Consider the following 18,024-nt stretch of genomic DNA (forward strand, 5'->3'; position numbering starts at 1 on the left):
CTCTCCTCCCAATACCCCTTTCCTCTCTTGCACTCTTTCTTCCCCCCACACCCCTCCTTTCTGCCACCAGGTGCTGTTTTATATTTCTCCAGTAAACAGATTGGTAGGAGCTCTGATGACTGTCCTGTCACTCTTTCCTGGTAAGAAGAGAAGTTTGAACTTCTCTTTATGTGCTTTCCAGTGATAAGTGAGACTGCCTGTACTGTTTCATTTGGGAAACAATTTACGAGTCAATAGTGTCATGTTGGTATGTTGCCTGAGAAATGGATGACTTGTGTGCATGTCCATGTACTGTGTACACAGCTCTTAATACCTACTGCTTGCACTCTGTGGATTATTTCCTGTGCTCAATTAGAGCTACTGGATCTTCTGTATTGCCTGTGGGTAGGTGGGACCCTGAAAAATTCACACATACCTGGCAAAACCACATTTCCTTAAACAAAAGTACAAACATCTCACTTCTGTTTTGCCCCTCGAAGTAAGAAAAAAAAAAAAAAAACAAATAAACCCAAACCCCCGACCTTGCTAATTCTCTGCTTCTAATGAATCATTTCAAAGCAAAAAGAGTTGGAGCAGATTCTTTAGGACAGAAAGTTTGATTTTTTTTTTTTCATTTAAATTTCAATTGAGATGCTGATGTTCATGTGTGCTATTGCTTTCCAGGTATGATTGAACATGGTCTTACTGACTGCTCACAATATAGACCAAGAAAGAGCATATCAGAGGATGCCGGCTTGCAGGAACATACATCACAGTTAAATGAGTATGCTTCGGTTTCTGCTGCTGATACTTCAAATACAAACTCAGTAACGGGAAAGGGAGACAGGAAGATGACAGGAAACCATTCACTGGAAGGTCAAAAAGCAAACATGCCTGTCTCCCAGTCAGAGAAGACTTGCAATGTAGTTCGATCCTCCAATGATACTGTGCAGCGCTTGAAAGTTCCTTCCCATGCTTCTCCAGCATCCTCTGAAAGTGACTGGGAGACCTTGGATCCTAGTGTTTTGGAGGAATCTAATTTGAAAGGAGAATATGAAAATGCAGCATCAGAACAGGCTGAAAATCTTCCAAGCAAAGGCATGAGCTCAGAAAGCCTTCCGATCACTGTGCAGCCCCAAGCAAATGCAGGACACACAGTGCTCATTCCAGGACTGGTATCTGGGTTGGAAGAGGACCAGTATGGTATGCCGTTGGCTATTTTTACAAAGGTAAATGTGTTGTTTGTGATACCTGGTAATTCATAAAGACTTCTGTTTTTCAGAAGTGGCTAGTAATTCTGGTTACCCAACTCCAAGTGGGCAGTAGGGTGCATGTAAGTACACTCTGTGGCAAGTGACTGCGTTCCTAGTCAGGTGGAGAGCCTGCGTGCACGTCTGAGATGGGTGTGCTCGTGCGTTCCACTTTTATTCCATATGTATACTTACACACTCTTTTCAGTCCTGCATGATGGTAACCTGCAACCCCACTGTGGTTAATAGCGTGTATCAGTAACTACTGTTTTCTTTTTCTCTGAAGACTTGTTGCTCTAACCTATGTAGGGCAAGATCAGAGAACTTAAGAAGTGTTTAGATACCTTAACCTAAATTAAGATTCTGAAATTTATATCTTAGCTGACCCCCAGTGTTTTCTGCTTAAATTTTATATATATTTTAATATGTGTGTGTATGCACAAAATGTGTTTATAAATGCATACATATATCTATATATACAAAAATATAAAGAGGTTACAAATAAATATATTTTTTATGTACATATAATGTCACCCTTCTTTACATGGTGACTCTTCCTGGTTGTCTGTGGTTTGTTCCCTGTGTATGGTGCCGAGCTGCTGAATTTTAAGCTTGTGCTGATGCCTAACTGAGCTCCAGGTATTCCAGAGTCTCTCTGAGGACTTTCCTGGGCATGGTCAGACAACAAGCAATACATTTACTAGGGCTGGTTTCCCATTAAAAAACAGGGGAAATATGTCCCTTTTGAAGATACTTTTGTTAGTAAAAAACATGATATTACATGTATTTTGTTGTTGTTTTTAATGTAATAACCTTTTAGATGAACATTTGTCCAGAAAGTAGAAGATTTAGATTTATTTCCTCAAGCTGATGAGGTTCAAAGTGGTGTTTCTTCCTTTGGAGATGCTTGTTTGCATTTTCCCTGCAGAACATTGTGTTTGATGATTGTTTGAGCTTCTCACAATAACTTTCATTGGCAATGCTTCACTATGCAGGCCCAAGTGACCAGCTCAAATGTTGTTGCCCTGTATTGCCTCATGCGTGCATTAGAAAAGCTTTTTCAACAAAGGTCTGCAGTCTCGTGTTTGTCCTTATGGTCTGTCTAATAAAAATAATAGCCTGTAGATTGTATTTAGTCTAGTTCTAATGAAAATACTAGATTGAAAGCAAGAAGAGACTAATTGATAATGGGGGCTTACGAGTGCAAACTTAGTTTGCTGCTAAGCTTATAAAGTGGAAAAGTAAACAATTTTAAGGAAGGTGATGGTTTCTTCATGTTTACCTTCTGTTCCACAAAGCCCTTTTCATTTGTGTTCATTCAATGTAATTAAAGCAGAAAAGGTTTAACAGCTCTAAGTTATCAGAAAAACATGATTTGAAGTTACAGTTTAACCACTTACTGGAAAGTTTAAATCTGTTTTAGAGCTCTCATCTCAGAGTTGTTTTATGCCGTGCCATGGAAAGACTGATAAATGTCATGAATTTGAATGGGAGGAGATTTTACCAGGTGTCATAAAACCATATCCAAGTACACCAGAGCATAAGGGAAAATATCTTTAATACCAGTTCTGTAAGATCTAATACTTATTTTGTTGGCACTCTTTGAAAATAATGGAACACATTCACGGAAAGAAAAGTTTTTATGCTTACAGACAAACATGAGTTTGGGAACTGACACTTAATACTTTAAATAGTCAAAGATTTGCAGGACTTTGCGAAGCGAGTACACGGTAATTGACTTTTGCCAGCTTCTTAAGCCATGAAAATTTTCCATTTTAGGTTGGTGATTCTTCCCAAAGCACTGTTGTTCCTTTGACACGTGCTGTTTGTTTTCACCTGGTAAAGTGCTTGTCATCTGGAAAGCCATGCCCATGTCTAATATAACAAAGGGAAATAATTGTGCTCCTTTCTTCCAGATGTTTCCAATTACCATGTACTATGTGATAAAGTCCATGCACTCTTTATTTCTGTGCAGTATGCCGTTAGCCCTTCTGGGTTCTTGCTAGTGAATAAATAGCTTGGTACTTTATGCTGTTGAAGAGCTGAAATTAGACTTCAGGGCTATGTTGGTCCTATATTTAAAAAGAAAATGACAATACCTACAGCTGCTTCTTAGTGATCTCTCAATGACTTCTCTGAAAGCGTTTTATCAAACCTGTTATTGGTTTCTTTATTGGAATGTGGGATGCTAGATTAACATACAAGCATGTGCACTGCTTTCTATCCTGCTCTTTCTTAAAGCAGGCATGCATATGCTTATCAAAGACTGATTACTGTCTCTGAAGCCTGGAAATCACCTAAAAAATGTGAGTAGTGGTCTGTAGCTTTCCTGCATTATGTGCTTAAAGACTACCAGAAGACATCGTGGTATGAAAGTGGACAGATAGCTCTTTATGTCCCTTGAGTTCTTGTCTCTGAATTGACCTGAGAACTCTATCTTGTTTTGTACTGCTTATTCTGTTGCCTGCTTATTCATTTGATTCCTGTGCTTTTCATTGTATTTCAGTTTCAATTCTGAGACTGAAAGGCAATGCATCCTCTTGAAAAAATGAATTCATATGGAATCTGGTTGCTTTGCAGATGTAACGTAACAAAACTGTAGATAATCGTGGCTGAAAGTGTAATAACCAAGGTTTTTTCTGTGTGGAAAGTGCTGGCTTTTATTAGGGAAAGCTCTGAATATAGACAGGTGGGGTTTTTGGCCTTATGTTAATCCTCTAAATCTCTGTTTTACTTTAGGGGTACCTTTGTTTGCCGTACATGGCACTGCAGCAACATCATCTCCTGTCAGATATAACAGTCCGCGGCTTTGTTGCGGGAGCCACGAATATCCTGTTCCGACAGCAGAAACATCTGAGTGATGCAATTGTTGAAGTATGAATCTTTGCATTAGAACCTCTTCATCTAGAGGGGTGGGCAAGCAGAGGCTGCATTTGAAATATAGCTTTAAAGTTTCTCATTCATGCCCAAATTTTGGATTTCTTCCCTATGAAATAAATCCTGAAACTCTGAAGCTTATTGAATTTTTATCATTTGTTAGGATTGGATTGGATAAGCTGTGCAAAACTAATGCATGTTTTTCTGTATATTCTTGTATTCAATGTTTGAATTTGCGGGGCACTTCTTAAGTTTTTATTTTGTTGCTGGTGTAGTTTTACTTTCTGTGTAGTGTTTTTATTCATGGCATGGCTTTGTAATAAGGTCTTCAAAAAATAAGTGCTTCCAGCTGAGAAACAAATAGAGTTGGATAATACGGCACGCTGTTGACTTCTGATTTAATCAACAGGTTAAGGAAAAAAATAGTGTCAAAGGAAACGCTGTGTCAGTTCCGACTGTAGATATAGTATGTGATCAGCATTTGGTAAGCTAAGATAGCTACTTATAAGTAACCAACTTAATAATTGATATGATAATCAACGAGCCTCCAGGAAAATGCATGTGAGCACCAAACATCCCCTGCAAAACCCTGTCAAGTAAGCAGCTTTTGCGCTGTTCCAGGAGGATGATCAGATTCTGGAGATACCAGAGCAGTATCTGACTTTTTGAGGGGAGTTCATGAATTATTTGATTATTCGTTCATAATTCGTTTTGGGGACTGTGGGTTTAGATTTAGGTAGCAGTACATGTAAGTAATTTCATTTAGATAACCGTTTACCTTTGGAATTATTTCAAACAGATGGAAGATGCTCATGTACAAATTCATGATCCAGAACTCCGTAAGATCCTGAACCCAACTACAGCTGACCTGAGATTTGCAGATTACCTGGTGAAGCATGTAACTGAGAACAGAGATGACGTTTTCCTTGATGGCACTGGATGGGAAGGAGGAGATGAGTGGATCAGAGCTCAGTTCAGTGCTTACCTTCATGCATTGCTTGCTGCTATGCTGCAACCAGGTAGAACAGATACCTTGTCTAGGGGCTCCGATGATGGGGGGTGTAGTAAGCGTTTGCTCTATAGTGTTAATTGTGTGGCCTATCCCTTGATCTCCCTCTGCCTACTGTGTCATTTTGGGCTGCTTTTTCAGTTGTTCTTGGCTATCTTTGTTATTCCTTGATAAACTTACTACTAATTCTCACTTCACAGCCTTAAAGACACTTTCTTCTTTGACTGTCTCCTCCTTGGTTTATTTAAGCTTTTCACTTAAGTACCTGAAACTCCATAATGATGAGACTTTTACAAGCTCGGTTGTCTTACAAACTATTGCAACCTGAAGTTAATTCTGGGGAGCTAATTGGATTCAAGGAGGCATAAAGTTAAGTGGCTGCCTTCCAGAAGTTTTATTAGGCTATTTCCATCTCTTTTTCCCTGCCATGGTCTTAAGTAGGAATTTGCTTAAGTTATAAAGCCTCTTTTAAGCTCATGTTTTCTGGACATGAACAATTTTTGTTGTAACTTGAAGGGATTTTTTTGTGTTCCCGCCTTTTATGCCTGAATGTAACTAAAAGAATTAGTGGTTTATCTGTGGAAAATGTTTAATTTGCCCAGCACTGACTCTGTTGTTGTCATTCTTATCATAATTTTCTCTGTTTGCATCAATTAACTAATTGCCATCTTGTTCTGTGGTATTTGTGAGAAAACATGGGATTGAGAACTTGACTTTAAAACTCTGAAAGATGCCAAGTTCTTTATCTGACAACGTTAGTATTTTGAGATGATAACCTGGCTGATATGAAATGTCGGGGTTTTCTGGAAACTCATACTACTTCACTGGCTGGCTCCAAAATGATTTCCTATACTATTCCGTGTTTTAAAGGGGATGATGTTGTTCTAAGTTTATTTCATGGCAGTTCATACTGCAGTTTTGGGGTGGACTTGGGGTTTGCTAAATGTAATAACATAGTACAGAAAAGCCCAGTGTATCTGACCAAGAGCAATGCAAATAATGTGTTTGTTCCTGGTTGCTATGTGATCATTCTCTCCCCTTTATGTCTTTGCCTAGAGACTAAGTCAAAGCCTGTGTTTGGATGACATTTTTTTCCAGCTCTTTACTTAAAGCTTTTATAAATTAATTTAAAATAAGAATAGATGTGGTTAAAGCTCTATTTTTTCTTTTCCTTCTGGCTTTGTATATTTGGGACACTTCAAAAATATTTTATTACTTTCTTTTTAAAATGGCCAGCTCAGTGCTAGAGTTTTAATTGTCTTTTAATTGTCTTTGATTTGGGAAGAGCCAGGAAAATTTTGATTTCTTTTTACAAGAAAAAAAGTAATTTGCCTTGTATTTCACCCCTAATTAATTGCTGCAAATTCTCATCTTTATTTCTGTTTACCAGACAATGAAAAGATTTTGTCAGACTATGGAACAGCATTTGTAGCAGCCTGGAAAAATACCCACAACTACAGAGTATGGGATAGCAACGAGCATCCAGCTCTTGCAGAGGTAAATTCTAGGTAAGGAAACATTTTTATTTAATTTTTTTGAAAACATTGAGCATGGAAAAATCCTGGTATGCATAGTCAGGCACACTGTTCTGTAGGATTACAGCATTCCCCTTGTTCCTGCTGTAAAACCCTGAGAGTGAAACTTTGGAGGCTGTTCTGTAAGTACAGAAATTATTTCTGTTCTTCAATACCTTTTACTCTTAATTCTGGACTATGTTTTGTGAAGAAAAACATACTCAGAGTCAGGAGAAGTAAAACTTGTTCAAACTGATTGTAGGCTGTACCCAGCTGGGGGAATTTTGTCATTCCTCAGGAATTGTCCTCAGATGGTTCTCCTTTTTATTAATTGCTTCCAGGTGTCTCGGGAATAGCTGTGTCCAGGGTTGGCATTGATGGGGGTGGAGGGGAGCTGGCTGTTTTACATTGCATCATCTATACTTCAGATTGGTTTATACGTATTTTCACTGCATGATTAGATGATGCCAGGCTTGGTAATACTTGTTGGATGTGCTACAGCTCCCTGCAAGGAGGTTGTAGCAAGGTTGGTGTTGGTCTCATCTCCCAAGTAACAAATGATAGGATGAGAGGGAATGGCCTCAAGTTGTGTCAGGGGAGGTTCAGATTGGACATCAGGAAAAAATTCTTCACAGAAAGGGTTATCGGGCACTGGAAGAGGCTGCCCAGGGAGATGGTTGAGTCACCGTCCCTGGAGGTGTTTAAAAGATGGGTAGATGAGGTGCTCGGGGATATGATTTAGTAGTGGACAGGTAGGATTGGACGCAATGATCTCAAAAGTTGTTTCCAACCAAATGATTCTATGATTCTGTGTGTTTTGGTTAGCATGGGTTATTATTGTACTGCAAGGAGTTTTGCTTGCTTTTGCTTTGTCAGCTACAGTAGTCTGAAGAGGTTGTTTTTTTTTTTTTCTTTAGACCTACAAAGCTCTCTTGGTCTACTTAAGGGATCTTTTTTATTTGTGTTGCTAGAAGAAGGTGCCTCTGCCTTAAATGTGAAAATATCTGGTCTATAAATAGAAAGTACCTTACAGGTAGTTCATAAGATAGCTGAGGTTTAATAGTCACTGGGACCTGGCCTTCTGTACAGGGATGGAGTGGTATGTCTACAACAGATGATTTTTTAAGCCACAGAGAGGAATACAACCAATTATTGTGTGATATGGCTTCATCATGAAAATAATAAATGCTTAATGTTTTCTTGGGTTTTTCCTTCTCTTCTAGCCACCCGTTCCAGGGACAGTACTCTGTATCAGATGTTAAGTTAAGATTGTCACAGTAAGTATATAGTACTTTGATTTGTGGGTTTTTTCAAGTGTGGTTGAGTATTAATAACCGCGTAACTGTTGTTATGACAAACTAAACAAAATAATGATTTAAATTGGCCTTGGATGTGAAACTATGGTCAGTGTTCTCTTGTAAAACATGAGCATATCTGAAGATGAAACATTTGCTTGAAATAGGAAAAAAGCAGTGCTAATGCACTATTTTGTGCTGGACTTCGTATTTTTGTATTGCAGTTACAATGCTTTTGTGTACTTATTTTTAAGTTGTAAGCTAAAGCTGTTAAAACTTTCATCTGTGTTATCCTCTATGTTGACTTTAAGTCTCATTTTTATGAGAAAACAGCTTTTTTTTTTAAATTAGCTGGTTTTTAATACAGCGTTGTTCTACAACTCTGGAAGCTCACTGTAAATGTACTGAGGTGTGGTTCAGTTTCTTCAAGTTAGACATTTAAAATGAGTTTTACATTATCCCTTATTGCACCGAACTCAGCTGAACTTTATGTTCATCTCAGCTCTTACCTGTATTATTCAAGTCTAGAAATCAGTGGTGCCTGTTATTTCCTATAGTTCTTCAGCTCTAGTTGAAGCAGAACTCAGTCTCAGAGTTGCAGATCATAGAATGATTTGGGTTGGAAGGAACTTTAAAGATCATCCAGTTCTAACCCCTTGGCCATGGGCAGGGACACCTCCCACTGGATCAGGTTGCTCAAAACCCCATCCAGCCTGGCCTTGAACACCGCCAGGGATGAGGCATCCATGACTTCTCTGGGCAACCTGTTCCAGAGTGTCACCACCTTCACAGGAAAATGTCTTCCTAATGTCTAATCTAAATCTCCACTCTTTCAGCTTTAAACCATTCCCCTTTGTCCTATCCCTGCATTCCCTGATAAAGAGCCCCTCCCCATCTTTCCTGTAGGCTCCCTTTAAGTACTGGGAGGCTCCTATAAGGTCTATTCACTGAGGAAAATAGATTGTTTCCTCACTTAGGTACGTTGACCATAAAACATCAGGGACCAGACCTTTGAGATGCCTATAAATCAGCGATGCATACACGCTGCAGTTTGTGCATCTGCCTTGATGGTAGACCATTATTTTCAGTACTCTGTGAGTAGACCAAAACAAGCACATGCTAACGTAGAACAGCAGCTTGAGGAATAAAAAGGTTCAGACTTAAGCCCGCTGAATCTTTTTGTTGCTTTTGCTGACCAGTGACAGATTAAATAACCATGGTGGGGATTGAGAATGCAAATGAATCAAGATTTATCTCAAGGTAATTAATTGCCTTCAATAAGGTGCATGCTGATAGCAGCCTTTATTATTAATGGGTGGTCTTTGTAGAAAGACTTGATTTGGAAGATGTGGAGGTGTCTCTTCTTTTACTTGCCCTGTTTTTGTGTTTGAAAGGGGAGCTACTAACTCTTCTAAGTAGCCTGAAATCCATGTAAAAGGACCAAAAGTTCTTAATGTGTCTCTAATAATAAATATTTTTACAACAGTGCCTTTATTCTCCAAATGTGACTTTGCTGTCAGATACTCATCGACATTACTTGCTTTTGCAAACTGAACCTAAACTTATTCTTGGTGTGCTTTATTCTTTCTGCATTTTGCACCAACACTGAAGATTTTGAAAGTGGAGAAGAGTGTTGCATGCTGTGTTGTTAAGCTTTACATAAAAGGGTTTGAAAAGCCTGAAATGTGGACTTGAATGTTACAATTTAAAACTAAATTAAGTTTTTTGCAAGAAGCTGTTTTCAGGCAATCACACTAGTGCAGTAGAACTGATTGCTTTTGTACTTTTCTTTCCAAATGATGGTAGTGTCTATTGTCTTTTTGCATTCCTTTAACAAAAGCGTGAGTGTAAATTGTACTTGATCAACAATCCAGTCTTAGAGCAAGATACAAAGTAAATTCTCTTTGGGAAAAAAGAATAATGACTAATCAGTAACACTTTCTGTTTTATTTAAAGCCTATGTGTTTTAATTTAATTTATTTAATTAAATGTATTTATTTAATTTAATTTAATTTATTGGGGCTAAAACTTCTCAAAAGTGCCACAAATCCAACTTTGTAATTTAGAACACAAATGCATTAGGGCAGATGTTTAGGATGGGTATGGAGTGTGTTGTATAAGAATGAGCTATTGAGCATTTTGATTCCTGTCTTGCTGACAGTATCTTTTCTTCCTCTGAGAAGCTTGCATAACTGATCTGTGTGGATAAGATGCGTGCAGGAATTATGGGCTTGATTGTATATGTGTATGCACACACACTGACACCAGCCCCCATATATACTTTTTGTATATATGCTATATAAATCTGTGTGTATATTGATCTATATTTCAACTGTGTGTTTTATTTACACCTTCAAGTAATAAGAAGTCAGTCAGCTAACAGCCTTCAGTATCTCTCTTGTTTAGCTCTGTGCAAAACAGCGAACGTGGAAAGAAGATTGGAAATATGATGGTTTCTACTAGCCGAAACGTTGTACAAACTGGAAAAGCTGTAGGTAAGAAATTTATTTAAAAGCAGCTTGCATCTAAGCTGTACCCTTTTTGGAGCAGCATCTTATATCTTGGTTATATTACATTTTAATCCAAGCGTACTTCATAACACACAGACAGAACAGCTACATGTTGAGGGCTAAAGCTGCTGACTGAGGACCTGTTTATTGCATAATATTGGAAAGAGAAGCAGCTAGACCAAAGAAATTAGTGTAAATTCTTTTCCCAGTGTGGACTGGAGATGAATATGGGAAGCGAGATGTTAAGGGAAAAGCCTTCATGTAACCTGGAAATGCTTCAGACCACACCCCACCACCTACAGTATGCAGAGCTGGTTGAAATCAGAGGAAGACCTCGTGTCAGTTCCCATAGGTTTTGCAGCAGGCTGTGATTTTCTGCACTTGAAAAGGGGCAACATCCCATTGTCATCCTTGTGGTGTAAGATACTGTGATTTCACCCTTTGAAGGATCTGATAGTTGTTTTTCAGTAGCTTTGCCAAAAATTGTTTTGCTTCTCCTTTTTTATTCCTTTGGAATCTTTCTACTCTCTTTGATGTGCTGCACACTCTGGCAAGGAGCACCTTTTGGACCCGAGTCTAGCACTCCTTCCAGAGTGAAGGCCAGCACTGGCCATTTCTGCTGATCTGCTGTGTTCAAGTGCTTTGAATATTTTCTGACACAGACTCTGGACTTGGATTTTAAATCCAAAATTGGACAACTGATTTTTTTTTTTCTGTATTTCTTTGTAGTAGCTTAGTAACGGCAACGCCACACTATGGACCTTCTTTCTTTTGTTTTCTATTGCAGGACAGTCAGTTGGAGGAGCCTTCACGAGTGCGAAATCGGCTATGTCATCATGGTTTTCCACTTTTACACAGTCAACTCAAAGCCTTGGGGACTAAATGATGGCTTTGCACGATGCTGCTGAATATTTCACGTGCAATGCTTTTTCTGAGCTGTGTAAAGACCAATCCAAAATGTAGGCGTGGACATTAGCTACGCAGGACCAAACCGAGGCGTATGTTGCTTGCAAGCAAACGTGGAATGTTATCATTCAATTTCACCATCAGTGTAGAAGAATGGTGTCTCCATACGATGGGGATGGCATTTGCAGTATATTGGTTGTATTTAAAATGACTACTTTTGTTTAAAACTGAGCCTTTACAAAGACATGAGCAAGCAGGGCTTGTTGCAAGCCAAATGTGTTTGACTTTAGATTTGTACATTTTCTTGGATGTTGAAGATATTTATGTAAACTAGGTATATTTTTCAATCCAAATAGCCAAATGTTTATGAGTTCTCGTTAGGAATCAGCAGAGTATAAATGCTTTTTTTCAGGTTGGATTTGAAAGCATCTCTGCAAAAAGTATACGTTAGAAACCCTTGAAGGGTTCCAAGCCAGATGGAACTTTCTCACTTTCACCTGCAAACTGCAATTTGCAGGGTGGAGAGTAAGGCTGTGGCTGACTTAAAGGTTTTTTTTTTTCCTTTCTGCTCATGTACGGTTGTTTGCATTAATCTGTCTTTACCTCTTTTTGCGTCCCCAACTCTGTGTGACGGTTGCAAAATCAGTATTTTTCTCAATGTTATGCAGAAGGCCTTCATAACTTTGCTACGTTTTGGCTGTGTTTTTACCCTAGGAGGAGGGTGGGACTCCAGCTGGAGAGATCTCTTCAGGAAAAGTATTACAAAACGATTCTCCCTAATTGGAATTTGATCATAGCCAGTTTTGTGTGGTCTGACTCTATTAGGATGTAGTTGCACCGTTAATGTAGCTACATACATATGGATTAAAAGTACTCAAAATGCTTAAAACTAGCACAGTAGCAAACTCCTCGGGGGAGGGGGTGGCATTGTTTGGTTTATTTTTTGCCAGTGAAGTTATGAAGACTCTTCCAAATGAAAAATCAGCTATATGGATTTTCTGTGTTGACTCAGGGAATGTTCTGTTTGGATAACTACTTTTTTCACAAGGAGAGTAACACCAGAATTGAGAGTGTAACTGAAATGGCTCAGTTTGTGTCCTTGTGCAAATAAATGTAATGGTTTACTTGAAAAGATGTGGCATAATGCTGTGTTTTATGTCTAACCTGCACGCAGGGCCCTCTGCGTGCAAGTGTATTCCACTGTGTACATTTTCTGCTTCTGAGAGAGATTATTTCCTATTTCTGATGATGTGTATACCTATTTGCCTTCTGACACGAACCTTTTCTGAATTACATGATCAAATCTTCCAAGTTTCTATAGTAAAGGCTTCTTCAATTATTTCCTCATTGTTATCTGTCAGCATTTTGCAGTATTCTTTTCTGGGGCCAAGATTTCAAGTTCATTGATAATTCTTCTGTTCCTCAAATAAAGTACAGGAGCTGCACAAGAGCTAAACAGGGAGAGGCGAGTGTAATTTGTTCTAAACAAGTAGCTTCTAGTTTCTTCAGGTGCATTTGAAAAGCTAATAGAAAAGCCACACTTTTATCACGTAGTCCCTGTCCAACAACTTAGGTTTCAGTTTTATTGCTTCAAATAGCAATTTGAAAACACAAGATTTTGTTTAAAGCCTTCATTAATAGTTTTCCAGGAAAAACTAGATAGGTCGGCCATGGAAAACCTGAGAATATACAGTGAGATTGAGTAGTTTTCATTTCAGAAGGGCAAAAAAAGGCTCCTAAAGCTCTACTAATCTGCTGTTTCTGATGTGCAAGTAAAATGTATCTATAGAACTGCAACTATTGTTCCTGGTCTCTGTGTATTTGTGTATCTCCTAAAGTTTCTGATGCTCTTTTCTGTTTTATTCCTCAACTTCATAATAGGTCTTTGAAAAGAGATAAATGTCTAAGTATTACTTGACGTAACAGGAAGAGCTCTGGTGAGATAAGACTCAGGCTGCATGCAGATAAGAAAACAATGGAAGATTATTATTTGCTTTTGTGAAATGGCTAACGTGTTATCTGCTTTCTGGCATTTCAGTGGTCAGGCTTCATAGAATCATAGAATCACCAGGTTGGAAGGGACCCACTGGGTCATGGAGTCCAACCATTCCTAACACTCCCTAAACCATGTCCCTCAGCACCTTCATCAGCCTTGTCTTCATCCCTTGTCAGTGTTTTTTCCCTCTGCATCCAATAGGGACTGAATATTCTCCCTAGTCCTGCTTTTCTTGTTAATGTATTTGTAGAAAGATTTTTTATTATCTTTCACAGACTTAGCCAATTTGATTTCTAGTTGGGCCTTAGCCCTCCTGATTTTTTCCCTGTACGATCTCACTTCCTCCCTGTAGTCTACCCAAGATGCCTGTCCCTTCTTCCAAAGCTCATAGACATTCCTCTTCTTTTGGATATCTCTCAAGATCTCCCTACTTCACCACACTTATTTTTTTCCCCCGCTGGCTCCTTTTCCGGAACACGGGGATGGCTTGCTCCTGAGCTGCTAGGATTTCGTTTTTGAAGAGTGCCAAGCCCTCGTGGGCTCCCTTGCACTGAAGGACTGTCTCCCACGGGACTTTGCTAACCAGCCTTCTGAACAGGCCAAAGTCTGCCCTCTGGAAGTTTAATGTGACTGTTTTGCTAATCCCCCTCTTCATCTCACCTAGAACTGAAAACCCTATCACCTGATGATCGCTTTGTCCCAGGCGTCCTCCAACCATCACCTCCCCCACAAGGCCTTCTCTGTTCACAAACAGCAGGTCCAGGAGGGCACCCTCCCTCATCGGCTCGCTCACCAGTTGTGTGAGGAAGTTGTCTTCCACACACTCCAGGAATCTCCTAGACTGCTTCCTTTCTGCTGTATTGTACTTCCAGCAGATATCAGGAAGATTGAAGTCTCCCAAGAGGACAAGAGGTAGCGATCTAGAGACTATCCCCATCTGTTTATAGAAGAGCTCATCAGCTGCTTCTTCTTGGCTGGGTGGTCTGTAAGACTCCCATCACAATGTCTGCCTTCTCATGGGCACCTCTGATTTTAACCCACAGGGACTCAGTCCCTTCCTCACCGTAATTGAGCTCTAGGGTATCAAAGCACTCTCTAACACAAGAGGGCTACACCACCTCCTCTCCTACCCTTCCTGTCCTGCCTGAAGAGTTTATACCCCCCCACGGCTGCACTCCGGTTATACGAGTCATCCCACCACATTTCCATGATGGCAATGACACCATAGTCACCTTGTCCTACGAGAGCTTCCAACTCCTCCTTCTTATTGCCCATGCTGCGTGCATTGGTGTAAATGCACTTCAGCTGGGCTGATGAACCTTCAGCCCTCATAAAGGGAAGAGAGTTTATTCTCGATTGACTGGTCCTTGGAATAAGTAACTCCACAGTGCCAGTTTCATCCTTACTGTCCCCAGGTGTAATCGCCCCCGCTTGCTCTGCGGTGATGTACTGGCAGTCCTCTCCAGCCCACCATCTCTCAGTTATTGGAGTCCCACTTCCAGGCTCACTCCCAACTAGCCTGGTCTCGTCCCCCTCCCCCTTCACATCTAGTTTAAAGCCCTATTTAAGAGCCTCGCTAGATTTTTAGTAAGGACTTTAGTCCCCCTAGGAGACAATCGTGTCCCATCCCTAGTAAGAAAGCCTGGGGGTGGGTAGGTCACCCCATGATCAAAGTACCCAAAGCCTTTCTCCTCACACCAGGCTCGGAGCCAGGCATTAATCAACTGTTTCTCTTTGACCTCCTGCTTTTCATTCCTTAGCTCTGGGATGGAGCTAAGCACTACTTGTGCCCCAGAGCCCTCCAATGTTCTCCCTAGAGTCCTAAAGTCTCTCTTGATGGCTTTCAGCTTTCTGCACTCTAAGTCATCATTGCCTATTTGAAATACTACTAGAGAGTAGTAGTCAGTCTCTTTCACCAAGGAAGGAAGTTTTCTAGTAACATCCTTCACTGATGCCCCCGGTAAGCAGCAGACCTCCCTGTGGAGCGGGTCCGGTCTGCAGGTGGGTCCCTCCGTTCCTTTTAGAAGGGAATCCCCTAAGACGATCACTCTCCTCTTCTTCTTTAGTGAGGATGTTTTTATGGTCTTTGGAGGATGGTGCAGCCTAGGGAACGTTTCTAGGCTGTAGGAGCCATCTTCTTCATCCTTAGGGGTGGTTTCCACCTGCAGTGCTTCATATTTATTCCTCAAGGGGATCTGGGGGTTTGTTGTCTGGGTAGGGGGTGCAGGTTTCCTGCACCAGGCAGGAACTTGCTGCCATTTCCCATCTCTTGTTCCCCCAACCTAACAGTTTGCAGGTGGGAGTTGCTCAGCCACAAGTGAAGACTGAATAATGTGCATGGAGGATTTAAGCACCTATAAAACTCACTTCAGCAACTTGAAGCACACTGGGTGAAATTAGGCTTAGGAGATAACTATGGTGAGTTCTGGGAGCCAGGGAAGTGGTTGATATCTCCTTGTGCAAGGTATAGAAAGAGGACCTTCAAGGATCCCTTTTTCACCCCCTCACGAGAGTTTCTTCTGTAGAATTTTCTTAGGCCCCAAAGTTTTTACAGCCTATCTGTTAGCTCTGCTTCCATGGACTTTCTCACTGGGCCAGGGATATTGGAAAGCTGATGCTTTTGGGGTTGTTTTCGGTAAATCAATCTGAGGAAAGGCACAACAAGGTCCTCTCTGTGGTGCTAAGCTGATGCACAGCTGCTTGCTGCTTTTTGCAGGGACTTTCTTATTCTACTTCGCAGTATTTCTCTTACGGGCAAGACCACCAGGCAGACCTTTCTCTGCAGTCTTTTTCCCACTGTCCCAGTTGTCTCTGTTGTGGAGCCAAACACACCTGATGGAGAGTATTTCCCTTTCTTTGCAGACTATAGAATAAGAAACTTGTATTCATTTCCAATCTTTTTAAGAACAGGCGTCCTACTAGCAAGTTGTATTGTGATTTAAACTTCTACAGTGATTAAGACTCGTGCAGCAGGTGGAGGTGAAATGTTCCACATCGCATGCAATCTTCATTAATGTGTATTTGCTCTCTGACATTTGCTTAAACTTACTGTTGGGCTGTAGGAAGGCATGCAGCTACTGTGGTTCATATCAGCTCACGTAGTCCGCTTCTGAATTTAATGGTTGTAACCACTATAGTTAAATTCCACGCAAATGCAAGTTATTTTCTTCCTCTCTGTTTTAAAATTCCCAGTGCAAGCATTATTATTTATTCAGAAATATTTAGGCAGACGACTTCCATTTCAAAGACTCTGACATCCATTACTGCGCTGCAAGAAACGGACTCTTAAGTGATTGCTGACAGTGCCTCGAATGAGTCAACTACGAAAGTGTTGCTGCAGCTTTGTCATGATGTGCATCGCAAAGGTATTGCTGGCTGTCAGTGGGCAGCGTGAACTGACTTACAGGTCATACAGTAGCGCTCCTCTCAGCTTTCGGGCATCAACACCTGCTTTTTGTATGTGCCAGCCTTTGAGGAACTCCCTATTGACCATAGATAGGAGATAAAAGTCCCCCCAAACCCCACAAGATGTAAGTGTTCTTGACAACATTTAATTTGATTCAAATATTCACCATTTTTCATCAAGCATTTTCCTGTCATAGCCTTAATTCCTGTCCACACCCGACACTGGTTTCCTCAAATATCACAATGAAATAATAATTTTTAGATCACTGTTCTGGTACACTGCGCTTGCTTGACTTTGCACGTCTGTTTCAAGCACCTTTGTAATTAAATAAGGTATTTTGCCTAAACAAGCTTCTGATTTCCATAGAGATTATCACTAAGCAGAGAAATTAATGGGGCGGTATTTAATTGTGAAAGCGAAGGAGTGAATGCAATTTTTAAACATAGAAAGTGTTGCTTGATAATTGAACATACAAGTATTGTATCTGATTTTTTTTTTTCTTGTGCTGCTTGAAAAAAAATAAATACATCCAGCCTGTTTAAAGCTCTGTCTGTTCAAAAAGCTATATTATTTTAGGAAATTAATCCCAGTAGAAGATACTTGGAGGCATCTGGTTTTGCTGCTGGTGGCTGCTTGTAATACACTGGTAGTCTTTTTGAAATTTGTCTTCCATTTAAACAGATTGTGGGTGTTGGTTTTTGCAAATTTAAGGCAAGGTGATCTTCTTGTGTGACTTTCATGTCTTCTTTGGGTCCTGCTCACTGTGGGTTGATTGAAGTCTTCAGTAGGGTCACAGACCTCTCTGACATCAATAAAAACTTGAGGTACAATTGTAAAATTTAGATCTAGATTTAGCTTCAAAATAGTACACAGCTCATGTGGGATGTGCCATCTACTCACAATCAGGGTGCTGAGCAGATGGAGGGGCAGATTTAGGCTAGACATAAGGAGGAATTTCTTCTTGATGACGGTGGTGAGGCCCTGGCACAGGCTGCCCAGGGAAGCAGTGGCTGCCCCATCGCTGGAGGTGGTCAAGGCCAGGTTGGATGGGGCCTTGGGCAGCCTGATCTGGTGGGAGGTGTCCCTGCCCATGGCAGGGGGGTTGGAACTGGATGATCCTTAAGGTCCCTTCCAACCCAAACTGTTCTATGAGTCTATGCTGAACACACAGTTCTCTGCCAGAGTGAGCTGTTTAAACGTTGAAATTTCTCCTGTAACCATGTGAACAATTTGGTAAATTGCTGTTTCCCAGTAGGAAGGAGGAAACTGCCTTGAATAACAC

At 40.4% G+C, this 18,024-nt stretch overlaps 1 protein-coding gene across 4 annotated transcripts in view; it reads left to right on the top strand.

Annotated features, from left to right (window-relative positions):
- The window catches only part of AVL9 (AVL9 cell migration associated), a 45,740-nt gene extending 28,457 nt beyond the window's left edge, over nucleotides 1–17,283 (top strand). For 2 of the 4 annotated variants that reach the window (XM_054058774.1, XM_054058775.1), the window contains 8 exons: nucleotides 71–140; nucleotides 664–1,208; nucleotides 3,969–4,103; nucleotides 4,906–5,125; nucleotides 6,506–6,623; nucleotides 7,853–7,906; nucleotides 10,331–10,419; nucleotides 11,222–17,282. In XM_054058774.1, coding sequence (XP_053914749.1) covers nucleotides 71–140; nucleotides 664–1,208; nucleotides 3,969–4,103; nucleotides 4,906–5,125; nucleotides 6,506–6,623; nucleotides 7,853–7,906; nucleotides 10,331–10,419; nucleotides 11,222–11,316 — 1,326 coding nt within the window. In that variant the 3' untranslated portion in view covers nucleotides 11,317–17,282. Of the gene's footprint in view, nucleotides 1–70; nucleotides 141–663; nucleotides 1,209–3,968; nucleotides 4,104–4,905; nucleotides 5,126–6,505; nucleotides 6,624–7,852; nucleotides 7,907–10,314; nucleotides 10,420–11,221 lie in introns of all 4 variants that reach the window. The other 2 variants (XR_008448518.1, XM_054058776.1) reach the window with 2 other exon arrangements.
- Nucleotides 17,284–18,024: the final 741 nt, after the last annotated feature.

Source organism: Cuculus canorus, chromosome 2 (assembly GCF_017976375.1).
Source record: "Cuculus canorus isolate bCucCan1 chromosome 2, bCucCan1.pri, whole genome shotgun sequence".
Taxonomy (NCBI): Eukaryota; Metazoa; Chordata; class Aves; order Cuculiformes; family Cuculidae; genus Cuculus; species Cuculus canorus.